The 16,410-nt window shown below is 43.8% G+C and overlaps 1 protein-coding gene across 1 annotated transcript in view; it reads left to right on the forward strand.

The window, feature by feature from the left end:
• Window positions 1-720: 720 nt before the first annotated feature.
• The window catches only part of LOC136665638 (zinc finger protein GLIS3), a gene marked incomplete at its 3' end in the record, with an annotated part of 60,160 nt that continues 44,470 nt past the window's right edge, over window positions 721-16,410 (forward strand). Inside the window, exon 1 of the mRNA XM_066643282.1 lies at window positions 721-973. Within this exon, the coding sequence (XP_066499379.1) occupies window positions 721-973 (253 nt within the window). The remainder of the gene's footprint in view (window positions 974-16,410) is intronic.

The following is a 16,410-nucleotide window of genomic DNA, read 5'->3' on the forward strand; positions in this document are numbered from 1 at the left end:
TGTGTGAAAGTGTCCACAGGTGTGAATGTGTGAGTGACTGGGTGAGTGTGTGAGTGACTGGGTGAGTGTGTGAGTGACTGGGTGAGTGTGTGAAATTGTCCACAGGTGTGAGTGAGTGAGTGACTGGGTGAGTGTGTGAAACTGTCCACAGGTGTGATTGACAGGGTGAATGTGTGATGTGCACGCTTCAAGGTGTGTTCCTGCCTTGTGTCCAATGGTTCCAGGTAGATGCCAGACCCTGGAGGTGGATGAATGAATGAATGAATGAATTGTGGGTTATTTAAAAATATAATCCCACTCAACGTTTTGGATCCAGGCAGAAGTTGTCTTTTCTAAAGTATCGTCAGTAAAGTTGATGATGTGGAGTAACTGATGAACCTCGGCTGAATTCTCTGGCTCCTGATTGGGCCGCTGCTCCGCCACCCCCGCCTGTGATTGGTGGACGGAGCAGTCCGTCTACAGCAGAAGAGGGCGGATTTATTTTGAGTGTTGATGCTGAGGGGAAGAGGAGGAGGAGGAGGAAGATGCGCGTAGATCACGCACTGAGGCACGCGAGAAGCTGCTGAACCCGCGACCATAGTGTAACAGGTGTGTGTGTGTGTGTCTAGGTGTGTTAGTGTGTGTATAGTTCACAGCTTGTTTAAGGCACGTGTGTGTGTGTCTTGCGCAGGTAGAGAGTGAGAGAGATCGAGAGAGAGAGATGCTCTCCCGCGCGTGAACATGCACGCGGCTGAGTCTGAGCTGCGCGCGCTGGATTCCGCGCTCCGAGTGTGCGCGCGCTGGAGACGTTCTGGCGGCGACGGGCACGCGCTACAGCAGAGCACGAGGCGCACCCCTGATCCCGCGTCGCTACACGCGCGCGACCCCGATCCCTCAGCGCTCCATATGCGCGCTCCCGGGGAGAGGCGCGCGACTCAGCGCACGGAGAGATATGGAGAGGAAACCAGCGCGAGGATACACATGGAGGAACACGGTAGGACTTTCTCGCTCTCTCGCGCGCGCGCACACACACACACACACACACACACACAGAAAGAGTAATGCAGAACAAGAGCAGAGGGGACACATCTGAAACCAGAGCTTAGTGGGTTTCTATTAACCAGTCTCTTTCTATTTATCTATCTCTCTTTATTTAAATACTCATCTCTGAGTTTACCTGGCTATCTCTATCTAAGACTAATCCCCCGGTGCGTCCAGCTATATGACTGTCCCCCTCTCCCCCTCTCTCCGTCTCCATGTCTCTGTCTATAACATCCATTTATCTATCTGTCTTTACTCTGCTCTCTTTTTTGTTCCCGGATTTTTTGTCCTCCTCCTGGCGCCGTGTATCTATAGGACGTAGCTCGTCTCATTACAGACCTCACACACTCTCTGCTGATGCGCTCAGTCCACTCCTCTGGGCGAAGCGGCCCCACCGCTGAGCCGAGCTCTCTCTCTCTCTGCCAGAGGCTGAACGCGTTTAACTCGGCGCCTACGACTTTTACAAAGTTCTTTTAAAAGTCGGTTGCGCTCTGATGCACCTCAAACACCTGGATATAATTTGGCGTTACTCCGTATTAAATGCTGTAGTTTTATAGACTGTGGATGCAGTGGGGAAAGCAGACCTGAATTTATTAGTGGAAAGCCATTGAAGTGTGTGGAGTTTAAATTTGTCTGGTTTTCAGAGGAGGATTATCTCAGCAGATTATTACTCACTCACTCACTAACACTCAGCATTCCGCACAAACACCGTGACTTTTTATTTATTGAGAGTTTTGAGTGTACATCGTGAATAACGAATATTTCTCGTTTGTGCGTAATGTCGTGGATATAGTTTTATATAATTGTTTGTTTAGAGTCATCATGAGGCACCCAGGTGTAATTATAATGTTCATACATTCTAAATATAATTTAATAATTGGTTTTAATTAGTTTTTTCAGATTTATTTATTAGATTTACTGTCGTTTCACTGTGTCTCCGTTTGCTCTGAATTCAGGCGATAATTCAGTGCTATTTTACTGACGCCGTAGTTTAAAGAGTGGAGTCATTGATGAACATGTTCCACTTTCTGAACGCTTGACCACAACACTTTGGGTTTTCTACAAATGACAAAGAGGTCAGAGGGGTGTGTAACTTAAAGCTAAACCCCTCGAGCAAAGCCCAGTTTAAAAAGAGACGTTTTGTTTAATACCAGTTTAACATTTACGCGGCACTTAATATTACACAGTGTTAATACACACTTCTGTTTGTGTAACGTTTTGATGTGTATATCTCTGAATGTAAGCAGTGTTAGTTTGTCCGAGCAGAACATAGCCTTTAAGATTCATTAATGAATATGTGGTCATTTTAAAACACTGAGGATAAACGCAGGTGATTTCACAATAATTAGGAGTAGGCTGTAATACAGTATCTGACTTTACACTACTCTCCAGTCTTAATCTAGACCTGAGAAATTAATGTCTGTGTGGGGAATCTATTAAAATATACTGTGTTTTTGTGTGTGTATTTATCTATTTGTGGGAACCTAACCCCCCCCCCCCTCTCCCTAGAACGATGGGAACAATGAGACTGAGAGAGAAAGTGCATTACACACTATAACTGCAGCTTTTATTAAAAAAAGTAAGAGGACACATCTGATCATTGGTTACTGAGATCAAAGCATTCATAAAGAAGTCCATTAATAAAACACCACATGCAAATACACACCACTGGATGAGTGACATTTTCAAAGCTGTGTTTGCTGCACTGGTTACATCTGAGTAAAATAGTCACCATCAAGTGTACGTTGTTATCTCGTTATATGTTAGAACTGTTTAGATGCTGTGTGTGTGTGTGTGTGTGTGTGTATGTGTGCGCTTCTATAGCAGAGGCTGAAGGGGCAATTAGCCTCTCCTCTCCAAACGTATCATTACACTAATCTGACTTTTATATTAGCAGTATGTCCCCTCGCGCCGCTTCGCTCCGAGGGTTTGATTATGACTTCTGCTCGCCAAACTCAAACCACATGTTTCTGAATGCATTTATGAGCTTCAGTCCCACAACTGCGCCCTTTCACCCCCTTCATAACCAAAATGAATAATTTCATTGTCTTTCCCATCCGTCCCGAACACATCCGCCGAGCTGGAACCCGGCAGAGAGAATCGGAGCTGGTGAAGGGAAACGTTAGAGATTTACACTTCTTCTGAAAATAAGGGGAAGTTGGGAAGTTATTTCGGAGCGGGCAGTCGCCTCGGACAGCTCCGACCGGGACGTTCAACTCCAGCTCAGGAGCCGTAGGGCGGCCGAGTGAAGGGCGTACTTCAGAAGTCATGAATGAAGTGTCGCTGTTATTAAAAGTCCTCAGCGTTCCAGATTTAATGTTTATACCACAATCTGTGCACACTTTAGCTGCTCTTTACTTTCTGTCAGCAGTTTAGGACCTGGGTTCAAATCTTTGGACAGTGACATGCGTTAATCCTGTGGTTCTATAGAGTCACCGTTCCAGGAGAATATCTTTATTTTATATCAACAGTTTATTAAATGTGTGGTTCCTCATTGTTTCCCCTGCAGCTTTCAGCGGTCAGATTCATTCCAGCGTCATCGTCATGTCGTATTAAGACCTCTTCAGGGTGTTGTTTTTGTGCAAAGGTTGATATTAAAGCACTGTTTTTTCAAGATTTGGACAAGAACTCCAAAAAAGCTTCGAATGCACTTGACACATGGACTTGTGTGTTTTAAAGTAAAGCCGTTCAGACCACATTCATTTGAATCTATTTTTGGTTTAGCCTCAGAGGTCTGCGGTCTGCTGCGCTCTTGTTTTTTTTTTGCTGATCGTGTTTTGTTGTTGTTTTTTGTTGTTTTCTAGTGGTGCTTTTTCTCAGGAAATATCTGCAGTGATGTGTTTCTATTCTCAACAGTCAGAGCTGCGGATTTGGATGCTGGTGTTTTCTGTGTTAACAGATGATCAAGTGTGTAACGTCTGAACTCTAAAGAGTGGGCACCAATAGGTAGAAAAGACAAAGGATGCGGGAGTTGGGCGTGAGTTAGAGTTAATCATTATGTTGTGGTTTGTGTAGTTCTGCGATTATCAGCTAGAACCGATGACTACACCCAGGTCCCGTCGGCTGCTGAGGCTCTGAGATGAGAGAGAATCGACCGTTCGGTTGCGTTCGCTTTGTCGGCAGCAGTGGTGAGAGTGTTCCATACTGACGTAAAAATGTTAACGTCTTCGGAACTGAAGTGTGACGCGTTGTTTTCTTTGTGTTTTCCAGAGCTGTGCCCGTAGCTCATGCGTGAATATTTGGGCAATCAGTTTATTTGTAAAAATAACTAAAACAATTCAAATTGCTCTGCCGTTGTGGTGAAACTTTCCATGATGCATTAAATTATTCCCCAAAGCATCACAATCCCACCACAGTCAGGCTGTTCCTCTAATGTAAACACGAGCTGCAGCGGAGGCAGAGTGTGAGTGTGTACGACAAACCCAGGCACAGCGCCGTTTATGTCACCAACACCACCTTCATCCATCAGCGTTCAGCTGTTCGTTAACAGAAGGCAGATGACTACAGCTCTCCTGCAGTTTCTGTAACTTCAATGCTGTCGGAGTTACTGTACGCAGTGGAAGGTAGGACTCGAGCTTTGATTTAGGTGTTAATTCAGCACTGCTGCTTTTTCTCAGTGTGGTTCTCTCGCTGAAGGCCTTTTTCCTCTTTGTTTAGTTGTTACTCATGCGTTTTCCTCAAAGCTTCTGCTTCCAGCCGCTCCGCAGCGTGGAACAAACTACATGTGCTGAGGTAATTACCAGTAAGTGAGAAAATGTGTAGGTTTGGCTGCGTAATAGGCATGTTGCTCTTCTTTTACAGTCATTTTGCTGTGACTGGAAGTGGTTTAGTGCAGATTTATTTAGGACATTTGATACGAATCTCTGCCTGTAGCTTTTTTTTTCGTGTGTAAACTATATATAATTTTATTGTTATCAGTTTCATGTTGAAATACTGCAGAGTGATTGGTTTGTTTTCATCTCAGTGATTTAGATTTATATGGTTTGTCAGTGAACACACACACACACACACACACACACACACACACACACACACACAGAGCGGCGGTCAGCCATCCCTAGTGCCCGGGGAACATCAGGGGTTCGGTGCCTTCGTGTCAGGAGTGAGATTGTGACGTACGCATCAAAGAAGCGTCTTCGTTTTTTTCCACGTTTTTTTTTTTTTTACCTGATTCATCTGTTCATAAAATATTGTGATATTCAATATTACGCAGGGTAATGTAAATTATAAATTAGTTAAATACAGTAGTTATTTATTTCAAAAATTAGTTAGAACTTAAAAAGACATTATTAGGGAAATGAAAGGTATTTTTACTAAATTTGTGCTTTTATTAATGAATCCACAGCTGGATCAGTGTCGCTCTGATAAAGTTACTCCACGATTACTCATTACTTCTTGGAAAGAATCATTACTCATTCATTTTGAAATCAAATCTACCACCGAATCTCTGCTGAAAAGAACAAGTACTCAACTAGAAATTACAAACACCACAGACACCAGTTCTTTCAGTAGTTTGTTTAATTTTTTTTATAGCAGCTTTATTTCCTCTTATGGACATAACACTTCGAACACTTACCGAGGCAGAGCACGTACACACACACACACACACACACACACACACTGAAAGGACAGGAGCTGGACTAATCCACAGCTAAAAACGTGCTTAAGAACTGTTTCACATTACATCTTCCTCTCGCCATTAACACATTTAATGAAGCACTGGAGAGACTCCAGGCCCTGTCTTCGTTTCAGACGCGCTGACGTAGTTTTAAATAAATAATTCTGGACTCATTGCTCTTTGAGACCAGCGGAGAAGGTGCATTTAAATCTAGATTATAACCTTTCTATCGAAGCACCGCTTGTGTTTGTAAGAAAATTAGGGGGTATTTAACTCTGACTTGAGTTTGATTGAGAGTTAGTGTTTTCTGCAGTCATCAGTGTCACGGTGTATTAAGGAACATATATTAATTTATAAAATAATTAATTGATAGTTACAATTCTATAATTGCTGCTCTGCAGTAGGTTTGTACACGGGAAACCGGTTCAGTGTGTTCACGTAGCCCCGGTAACTGTACTCAAGTAAAAAAAACAAAGTGGCTCAGTCAGACATGCTAGACCCTCCGCCTGCTCCGGGTTCCTCCCACGTTGGTAGGTGGGTTGGTGGAGTGTGTTAGTGTGTGTCGCCCTGTGAAGGACTGGTGCCCTCTCCAGGGTGTGTTCCCGCCTTGCGCCCGATGGTGTATTGGCTGTGACTGGGTGAGTGTGTGAAACTCTCCGCAGGGGTGTGTGTGTGTGTGTGTGACTGGTCGAGTGTCTGATGCCCTGTGATGGAATGATGCCCCTTTCACAATTGTGTTCCAGCATCGTGTCGAATGATTCCCAGTAGATTCTAAATGCACCCTGACCCTGATGAGGCCGAAGAGGTTACACACTAATGAATGAATGGATGGATGAACGAATGATTGTTGTCATTAGACACTTGACTAACTCTGTGCATTAAGCTGTATTTGTTGTGATCGTTGTTTGTTGTGTAGATTACTTGGTGTTAATCAGTCTCTTTGTTGTGTGAGGCTTTTTAGCCACTGTGTACTTCCAGTCTTCCCAATATTCTCCAGCACTCCGTGAGATCCAGGGAAGAATGAGGTAGTTACTGAGTAATGAGGTAGTGACTTTCTGAGCACCCTGTATCCAGTAGGTCAACGTCACATTACACATCATTTCTGTCAAAAGAAAACCTCTTAAACATATGAACATGAGCAAACCAACAATTAAAGGTATTGAAAAGCAAATGTTTCAAATGAAATCACTGAATCTTAAGAGTGTTTATTCTCTACATATTTTTAAAGGTAGATCAACAAATATTTACATGATGAGAAGCTGCCTGCTGGGTTTGATTTGGACTCATTTTAGAGGGTTGTTTGTGATCAGAACTAATCCAGCCTCAGTGTCTGACCTCATTAATGTTTCTCACAACATCTGTTCTAAAATATTCCCAGATTGATAATCCCACTAACAGATTAACCCTTCATCTGCTTGAAGTTTGAATGTGAGTTGTAAGTAGCTAAGTGTCAGGGGACATTGAATTATTCTTTCATCTCTAAGCACTTCATCTCGATCCAGGTTACTGTGGGTCTAGAGCCTGTGCTGAATCATTGGGCCAGAGCGCCAGCGCGCCCCACACACACACACACACACACACACACACACACACACACACACTCACACCTGTGGACAGTTTCACAGTCACACACTTAGCGACAATTTGAATAGCCAACGCACCTAATAACACATGTGTTTGGACTGTGGGAGTAAACCAGAGCACCTGGAGGAAACCTCTGCAGATACAGAGAGAACTCCTCACAGACAGTCACCCAAGGAGGGGTTTAAACCCACGACCCCTGGACCCTGGAGCTGTGTGAACCATGCCGCCCTGTACTTTTCATTTGCTTCTGGCACAGTTTTTCAGTTATTTGTTCCCTGTTTGTTGTAGTAGAAGCTTCTTTTTCTCCTCTGCAAATGCATCACTAAATGCTGGGTGAATATGATTGCATTCAGCCGTGAGAACATGGTTATTAATGGCAGACACTGATGTTGGATGATTAGTTGAGACTCACTCAAACTCAAACACACTTCTGCTGATTCACATCCAAATCCTGGATGCTTTATACCCCTCTAGCCCACACTTGGCATTGAGCACGGTGAACTCATGTGCAGCTGCCTCAGGGAATCCAATTTGGAGTCATGGTTTCCTGTGGAGCTTCTACAGACTGTGTTCAATCTAAAGTAGCTGAGTTCCCTGATTGTAAAAGCTGTCCACAAAGTTTAAGTAGGTGTTTTTTTAGGGTTAAAAACAAAGTAAGACTCTACAAAAGCATCTGCAGGAAATCATCAACATAAACAACAAATGCCCTCTTTCCTCAGCAGATGGCTTTTACTTCTTCAGTGGTTCTGACAGGTTTGGCACTCGTGCTGCTGTGTGAAGAGAACGCCAGGATTGCTCAATCAAATTCATCACAAACTCCTCGAGAGAGAGAGTTAATCGAAATCCACATTCTCTTAGAGGCAGACGTTGGGCTGCTTTATGATTAGAGACGACAACATGCTTGGGACTGGAAAGTGACAGTAAGATCCCCTCATCATCCACAGCTGAGGCACCCAAACCCCACCTGCTCCCAGGGTTCTGAGCTTGCTGCCTGCTACTCGAGTTAAGTGTTCACTGCCCCTAGTGTGTGTGTGTGTTCACTGCCCCTAGTGTGTGTGTGTGTGTGTGTGTTCACTGCCCCTAGTGTGTGTGTGTGTTCACTGCCCCTAGTGTGTGTGTGTTTGTGTGTTCACTGCCCCTAGTGTGTGTGTGTGTGTTCACTGCCCCTAGTGTGTGTGTGTGTTCACTGCCCCTAGTGTGTGTGTGTGTGTGTGTGTTCACTGCCCCTAGTGTGTGTGTGTGTGTGTGTGTGTTCACTGCCCCTAGTGTGTGTGTGTGTGTGTGTGTGTTCACTGCCCCTAGTGTGTGTGTGTTTGTGTGTTCACTGCCCCTAGTGTGTGTGTGTGTGTTTGTGTGTTCACTGCCCCTAGTGTGTGTGTGTGTGTGTGTGTTCACTGCCCCTAGTGTGTGTGTGTGTTTGTGTGTTCACTGCCCCTAGTGTGTGTGTGTGTGTTTGTGTGTTCACTGCCCCTAGTGTGTGTGTGTGTGTGTGTGTGTGTGTTCACTGCCCCTAGTGTGTGTGTGTGTTCACTGCCCCTAGTGTGTGTGTGTGTGTGTGTGTTCACTGCCCCTAGTGTGTGTGTGTTTGTGTGTTCACTGCCCCTAGTGTGTGTGTGTGTGTTTGTGTGTTCACTGCCCCTAGTGTGTGTGTGTTTGTGTGTTCACTGCCCCTAGTGTGTGTGTGTTCACTGCCCCTAGTGTGTGTGTGTGTGTGTGTTCACTGCCCCTAGTGTGTGTGTGTGTGTTCACTGCCTCTAGTGTGTGTGTGTGTGTTTTCACTGGCCCTAGTGTGTGTGTGTGTTCACTGCCCCTAATGTGTGTGTGTGTGTGTGTTCGTGTGTGTTCACTGCCCCTAGTGTGTGTGTGTTCACTGCCCCTAGTGTGTGTGTGTGTGTGTTTTCACTGGCCCTAGTGTGTGTGTGTGTTCACTGGCCCTAGTGTGTGTGTGTGTTTTCACTGGCCCTAGTGTGTGTGTGTGTGTGTGTGTGTTTTCACTGGCCCTAGTGTGTGTGTGTGTGTGTGTGTGTTCACTGCCCCTAGTGTGTGTGTGTGTGTGTGTGTGTTCACTGCCATGGATGGGTTAAATGCAGAGGAATTTTGTTGTACATTGTGCAATGACAAAGCACATGTACTCCTCTTATTTTCTCTCTCTCTCTCGTCCTGTTTCTCTTATTTCCTTTTTTGTACTCTCGTTTTTTTTTTCTCTTTTTCTTGCACCATATTCTCTGCTGACTTTGTTCAAGCTGGGGGTAATTACTTGTGTTTGCGCTCTGTAATGTTTACAGCATGTTCCACTGATTCACAAAGTGCCGATGATGATTTTTAGTGGAATGCTCTTCGTGGTATTTCAGCGGTGTTGAGCAACAGAGGGCTTCAAAACTCACGGTCTGCGCTGTAATGAGAGAACACTTTTCAGCGTCACACTGAGAATTAACTGGCCGTTTGGGGGAACGCAGCACATTTAGTCACAGATCTCTGGGGCTTTTCTCCTCTGTTGATTCAGTTTAACTTGTTTGAAGGTTTATGGAGTCATGCTTTGACTCGTGGACGTGACAGACAACAAAAACGATTGGAAAGTCTGAAAATCAGAGCGGTCAGCGAGAGCTCAAGTGAGAGCTGATGTTCAACTCAAAGGGAGCATGAGTAAGAAGAAGTAAACCTGTGGTTTTAAAGCATTACTGGAACACTGGATACTTTCCAGTGGGAACAACCTCTGTTTATCTCATTATCTGATGTTATCTTATGTGGACTGCTTTTAACGTACACTTTCTAACATCAGCGAGTGGGTTTCAGATATAACACTTAAATACAGGCTTTTTATTGGCCCTCATTGCTAATGCTAATAAAGCTACATTATTAATGTATTCATCTTTTATGTCTTGGTTCTTCTTCGATTCCTTTTTCCTTTTGCTCTTAGGTTTTTTAATGTTTTGGGTCTTGATTCCTCTCTGTGACTCGCCCCCAGTGCCCTTTGGGAGATTTGTTCACCTTCTTTAGTATTGCTCCCCCCTTGTGCTCTTTGGGAAGTCGTTCTTCTGAATCTTGGTTCTTCTCAGTGTTTCTTCCTTGTAGTCTCCTCTCAGTGGGTGTCTCCAGACTCTCAGGTATTTTCCAGACACTTCGAATTGACTCCCACTATTCCGTGCATTACTCACTACATAGTGCACAATTAAAGGGGACTGAATTAATGAGGACAGTACCTCATGCAGTTTTTTCGTGTATTACAGGTATCTGCTATGGTTTATCTCTCTGTAAACTATAGCCTCAGGAACAAAGGTACTGTACAAGTACAACATTATTGTCCAGTAAAGGTATAAACTGTGTAAATGTACCTTTTAAAGGTACAGCATTGGGGTTAAATTCCAGTTGTGTTTCCTAACGGTGCCTTACATTCTCTTCTCCAAAAGGGAAGGTAAATATATGTTTGTTAAATAATTCATTCATTCATGTATGTCCCAGAGTTGAAGTGGGGTGTATGAAATCAACACGACTTAATGTAGGACATGTTACAATAATGACCCATAGATAGTGAACAAGGCATGACCCTGGAGCCGTTCGTTAAGGAGCTGGACCTACATTTCTGTACTGTATCACTGCTTTAGGACAGAATCTGTTGCAAAAAGCAGCGTACACACATTCGGTTTAATTGACTGCCTTCCCCAGAGCTGTGATTAAACTTTAAGGCAACAGCACTGTTGCTTGTGTAAGCACGGCCAGTGATGGCATCCTGTTGGTGTCACTAACAAAGAATGCAGTGTGTTTTTGGTGCCCCATAAAATGTGAAAACGCCATGTTTGAGAATCGGCCTGAGGCCTCCATCATCTGAAGGTCACTAAATCCCTGCCAATGCAACCTTCTGAGTGTAACCGCCAAACCAGTGCCCCTGCTGCAAAATATCTGGTTGGAGTAAGTGTTGAAATACCTCTGCAACTCCAGGGGAAGAGGGCTTTAGACCCGGTTTTGAGCCGGGAGAAAAAAACACAGTTGGCTCTGAATGCGTTCGTCATAAAATGTATTTTTAGCTTGAACCTTGTCCTGAGAATCACTCATAAAAGCTTTGCCCACACTCTCCAACCTTGTTTTTTCCATTTTCCCCCCTCTGCTTCCATCTCTGCTGTTTGATACAGGGCTCATGTGAAATGGATCCGCTCTCTCTCTGTGTCTGGGTGCTGGGATGAAGGCGATTCACTCTCTGACCGTGCCAGGTTAGCATGCCACGGCTAACCGCACGTCCACACAACCCCAATTACTCATGCATTTTTAGACGGCAGCGACTGGGTCTCCAGACTGCATACGAGAGGCTTCTTTTTTTTCTCCTTTTCTTCTTTTTTTAAATTTACATTTCATGCAGTGGCACTTGCTGTTCTTGGCCCCGCACTCAGTTTTGCTTCATCAAAGAAAAATCCTCTCTGGAGGCGGAGCCAGAGCTGGACGCTTCCTGCAGTGGGGTGTTATGGGAGACATTCCAACAACAGACAACCTTTTTTTGTCCCGCCATGAATTCTCAAAGAATAACAGACCAAAACTTTAAGAACTGTTATTATGATGATACGTGATTTTTCAGCTATTATTAATATTAGACTGGATTATTCCTGTCATTGATTTAACCCCCTAAAGCATTAGCTCTGTTCAGAGTCAGTGTTAAAAGTTAATCCCCAAACACCTGAAGAGATGTTGAGTTGTGAGTCAACACCTTCACTTTAGGACCAGCAGATTTATGAATATGAAATTAGTCCATGCCTCTGTCTCACCAAACCCTCCACAGTTCGCCAGCAGCTTAAAAGCCCCACCCCAGGGGATGATGGGATTGATTTCATAGGTTTGTGATGTAAGAAACCCACTGTCTTTCTAAATCTCACAAACACGTGTACAAGGCTAAACACTGGATTAAACGTTGTATGACTTTTTATAAAGCTTACATTTTTAAAGCAACACTAGGTACGTTTTCATATTTTTGCTTCTGGGCTCCCCCTACAGTTGGAGAGTAGTATTATTTGTACAGTACTGCCCTGAAAGGACTGGCGCCCTCTCCAGGGTGTATTCCTGTCTTGCGCCCAATGATTCCAGGTAGGATCTTCATCTGAACTGAATAGATAAACGTGACCCTGAACTCGATAATCGGTTACAGATAATGAACGAATGAATGTCCTGAAATGAAGGGGTGGGGTCGTTTCCTACCCTCGTCTAAAAGTTACATAGTGTAATTTCTGCGGTGCTGAGTCCGGATTAACAACGACAGAGGCTCTGCTCCCCCAATTACAGCTCAGTGAATCATCACGATGATTTTGAAGCTGTAATTTTAAGGTAAAAATAATACTTAGTGTTGCTTTAATCAAATAATAAATGAGAGTAAGTTGCATCATTGTGACCCTCATTAACAGCAAGGCCAAGGGAAAGTGAGTAAGAGACAGAAGCTCACCTGTACTAATTGTGCTGCGTGTAGCGCATATTATTAGTTGTTGCACTATTGTCCGTTGAGCAATGCTGCTGTGTCTGATCCACTCGTACCACGCCACCACCATCAACCTTTCTTTAATTAACAGTTACTGTATTTTAAAATACAGTGTGTGGCCCGTTGCTGAAAGGTTTCATGTATGAAAGGCAGAGGTGGCCTCCCTCTGTGTGGACGTGTGTGTGTGTGTGTGTACGTTGGGAGTCCGGTGGAGCAGCACGTCCGTCGCGAGTGTGTTGACGCAGAGCTGAAGGTGACGGATGGCGGGGCTTTGTAGCCATCCAGCTGTTTTTCCTTCTCCCGCCCCCTTCTCTCTCTCCTCTAATGAAACACAAACACGGACGCTCGCCCCAATGCCAGAGCCCCGCTGCTGCTTTTATTACTATCAACTATTATTCTTTTATACCCAGAAATGCCACAGAGATTACATTACAGTGCGTTCAGAGCGCTCCACAAGCTGAACAAACCTGAGCCCCTCTGAAAACACGACAGAAACAAGGGCAAGAAAAAGACTGTTCATAGACACTTCAAAGGCTTCTTTCACATTGAGCTGTTTGACATTGGTGACAGTATTTTGCTTAAATTGATTTCCACAAATGGACATTTTATAATAATTATTTAGTGATATCAATAAATCATTAAATCATTAATTCATACATTCATCCATTTTCTGCTCAGGGTCCCAGGCCTGTCACTGGGCACAAGGCAAGAACACAACATTGACAGGGCATCACTCACCCTGTCACTCACACTGTCACCCACACACTCACCCTGTCACTCACACTGTCACCCACACACTCACCCTGTCACTCACACTGTCACCCACACACTCACCCCATCACTCACACTGTCACTCACACACTCATCCTGTTACACTCACACTGTCACTCACACACTCACACTGTCACTCACACACTCACCCTGTCACTCACACTGTCACTCACACACTCACCCCATCACTCACACTGTCACTCACACACTCATCCTGTCACACTCACACTGTCACTCACACACTCACACTGTCACTCACACACTCATCCTGTCACACTCACACTGTCACTCACACTGTCACTCACAAACTCATCCTGTCTGTACCTTTAAAGATACACTACGCTGTCTGTACCTTTAAAGATACACTACGCTGTCTGTACCTTTAAAGATACACTACGCTGTCTGTACCTTTAAAGATACACTACGCTGTCTGTACCTTTAAAAATACACTACGCTGTCTGTTCCTTTAAAGATACACTACGCTGTCTGTTCCTTTAAAGATACACTACGCTGTCTGTTCCTTTAAAGATACACTACGCTGTCTGTTCCTTTAAAGATACACTACGCTGTCTGTTCCTTTAAAGATACACTACGCTGTCTGTACCTTTAAAGATACACTACGCTGTCTGTTCCTTTAAAGATACACTACACTGTCTGTTCCTTTAAAGATACACTACGCTGTCTGTTCCTTTAAAGATACACTACGCTGTCTGTTCCTTTAAAGATACACTACGCTGTCTGTTCCTTTAAAGATACACTACGCCGTCTGTACCTTTAAAGATACACTACACTGTCTGTTCCTTTAAAGATACACTACGCTGTCTGTACCTTTAAAGATACACTACGCCGTCTGTACCTTTAAAGATACACTACGCTGTCTGTTCCTTTAAAGATACACTACGCCGTCTGTACCTTTAAAGATACACTACGCTGTCTGTTCCTTTAAAGATACACTACGCCGTCTGTACCTTTAAAGATACACTACGCTGTCTGTTCCTTTAAAGATACACTACGCTGTCTGTTCCTTTAAAGATACACTACGCTGTCTGTTCCTTTAAAGATACACTACGCTGTCTGTTCCTTTAAAGATACACTACGCTGTCTGTTCCTTTAAAGATACACTACGCTGTCTGTTCCTTTAAAGATACACTACGCTGTCTGTTCCTTTAAAGATACACTACGCTGTCTGTTCCTTTAAAGATACACTACGCTGTCTGTTCCTTTAAAGATACACTACGCTGTCTGTTCCTTTAAAGATACACTACGCTGTCTGTTCCTTTAAAGATACACTACGCCGTCTGTTCCTTTAAAGATACACTACGCCGTCTGTACCTTTAAAGATACACTACGCTGTCTGTTCCTTTAAAGATACACTACGCTGTCTGTTCCTTTAAAGATACACTACGCTGTCTGTTCCTTTAAAGATACACTACGCTGCCTGTACCTTTAAAGATACACTACGCCGTCTGTTCCTTTAAAGATACACTACGCCGTCTGTTCCTTTAAAGATACACTACGCCGTCTGTTCCTTTAAAGATACACTACGCCGTCTGTTCCTTTAAAGATACACTACGCTGTCTGTTCCTTTAAAGATACACTACGCTGTCTGTACCTTTAGTGAACCATAAAGCACCTGTACAGTAATTTATGATTTATTTCCTGAGAGTGTCTGTCTGGGTCCTGACCATCGAAGATGAGGAAAGATGCTAAAGTATGCATAGCAACAGCTGGACTACAGTGTGTAATTGTGAAGCTGTGGAGTGCTCCTGTGTGGTCTGTGAAGCTGAGAGAATGGACAGTGAATGTAGAATGTTAATGTATGTATGTATTATTTATTTATTAAGTCTTGTGCATATCTCAGCAGAAGCTAGAACAGTGTGTTTGATTCTATGACGTTAATAGAAGTAGGAACTAATCATAAAATACAATTATTATTGTTGTTATTTTATTAAACTCTGCCACTGTTTCCTACCGAACACTGGATCTGTTGTTGGTACTGGACTCCTATAATTGTGCGTTATCATCAGTTTAATTTCTTATTATATTTCCTATTTATTATCTTTCATTGCCAACTTTATCTTTTTGTCCCTGTGCCATAGCAATAAATATGTCTTCAATTTGATCTTTTCTATGTCACAAGAAAACCTTTCAGAGCACGAAATACACAGGATAATTAAATATTAAGCGATGTTGTATAAGCTGTAGGTGATTAACAGCACACAGGTCGGGCCTCGCGCACGTTCACACTAATAATAGATATAAAAATAATAGATATGGGTCACTTAAACACAACCGTGAACCGTGAAGCCAGAATGAGCCGATCTAAGTAAAAAAAAAAAGAATTGAGCAATAAATCTCGTGAACCAAGCCAGAACGTCTTTTACAAGTCTGGGTTTTGCCAGTGACCTCGGCTATGTCCAAACATTAGGAAAAAAACAAACAGGGCGAGCTCAGAATGCGGCGGTTTTTATTTCTTCATTAGCGCAGAGCGGGACGGGTCCAAAGCGGCCCGGTTGCGTCCTCTCTTCTCGTCCCGCTCCTCGTGCCAGGGAGCTGCCGAAGGGCCGTGCCCGCGCACGCTCGCAGACCATTGGCTGGCCAGGCCCCAGAGCAGCTATGAAAGACAATATAAAGCCTAATAGTGCAGTTTATATACTTTATTACTGGTCGTTAATAAAAGCGCAGGGTTCTGGAAGAATTAGTTCTGCTGTGGTGTTGGAGTGATCCAGCGCTGGCCGGGAGCTTGTACGTTTTTTGTTTTTTTTTCTGGGATAATAACTGTACCTGAGCCTCGTTTGGAGTCAAAACACAGCGGCTTTAGTCACACTCCTGGGTTCTGTGATAAGATCAGTGTTCATTAAAGGGTTTAATGTGACAGTTCAGTGAAAATCAAAGCCTCAAACTTGCCCCCGCTGCTCCAAATGTAGCTGATCCGCCAAGAAACGTCTGGAGCTATGAGGCTCAT

This window comes from Hoplias malabaricus, chromosome 14 (assembly GCF_029633855.1).
Source record: "Hoplias malabaricus isolate fHopMal1 chromosome 14, fHopMal1.hap1, whole genome shotgun sequence".
NCBI lineage: Eukaryota > Metazoa > Chordata > Actinopteri > Characiformes > Erythrinidae > Hoplias > Hoplias malabaricus.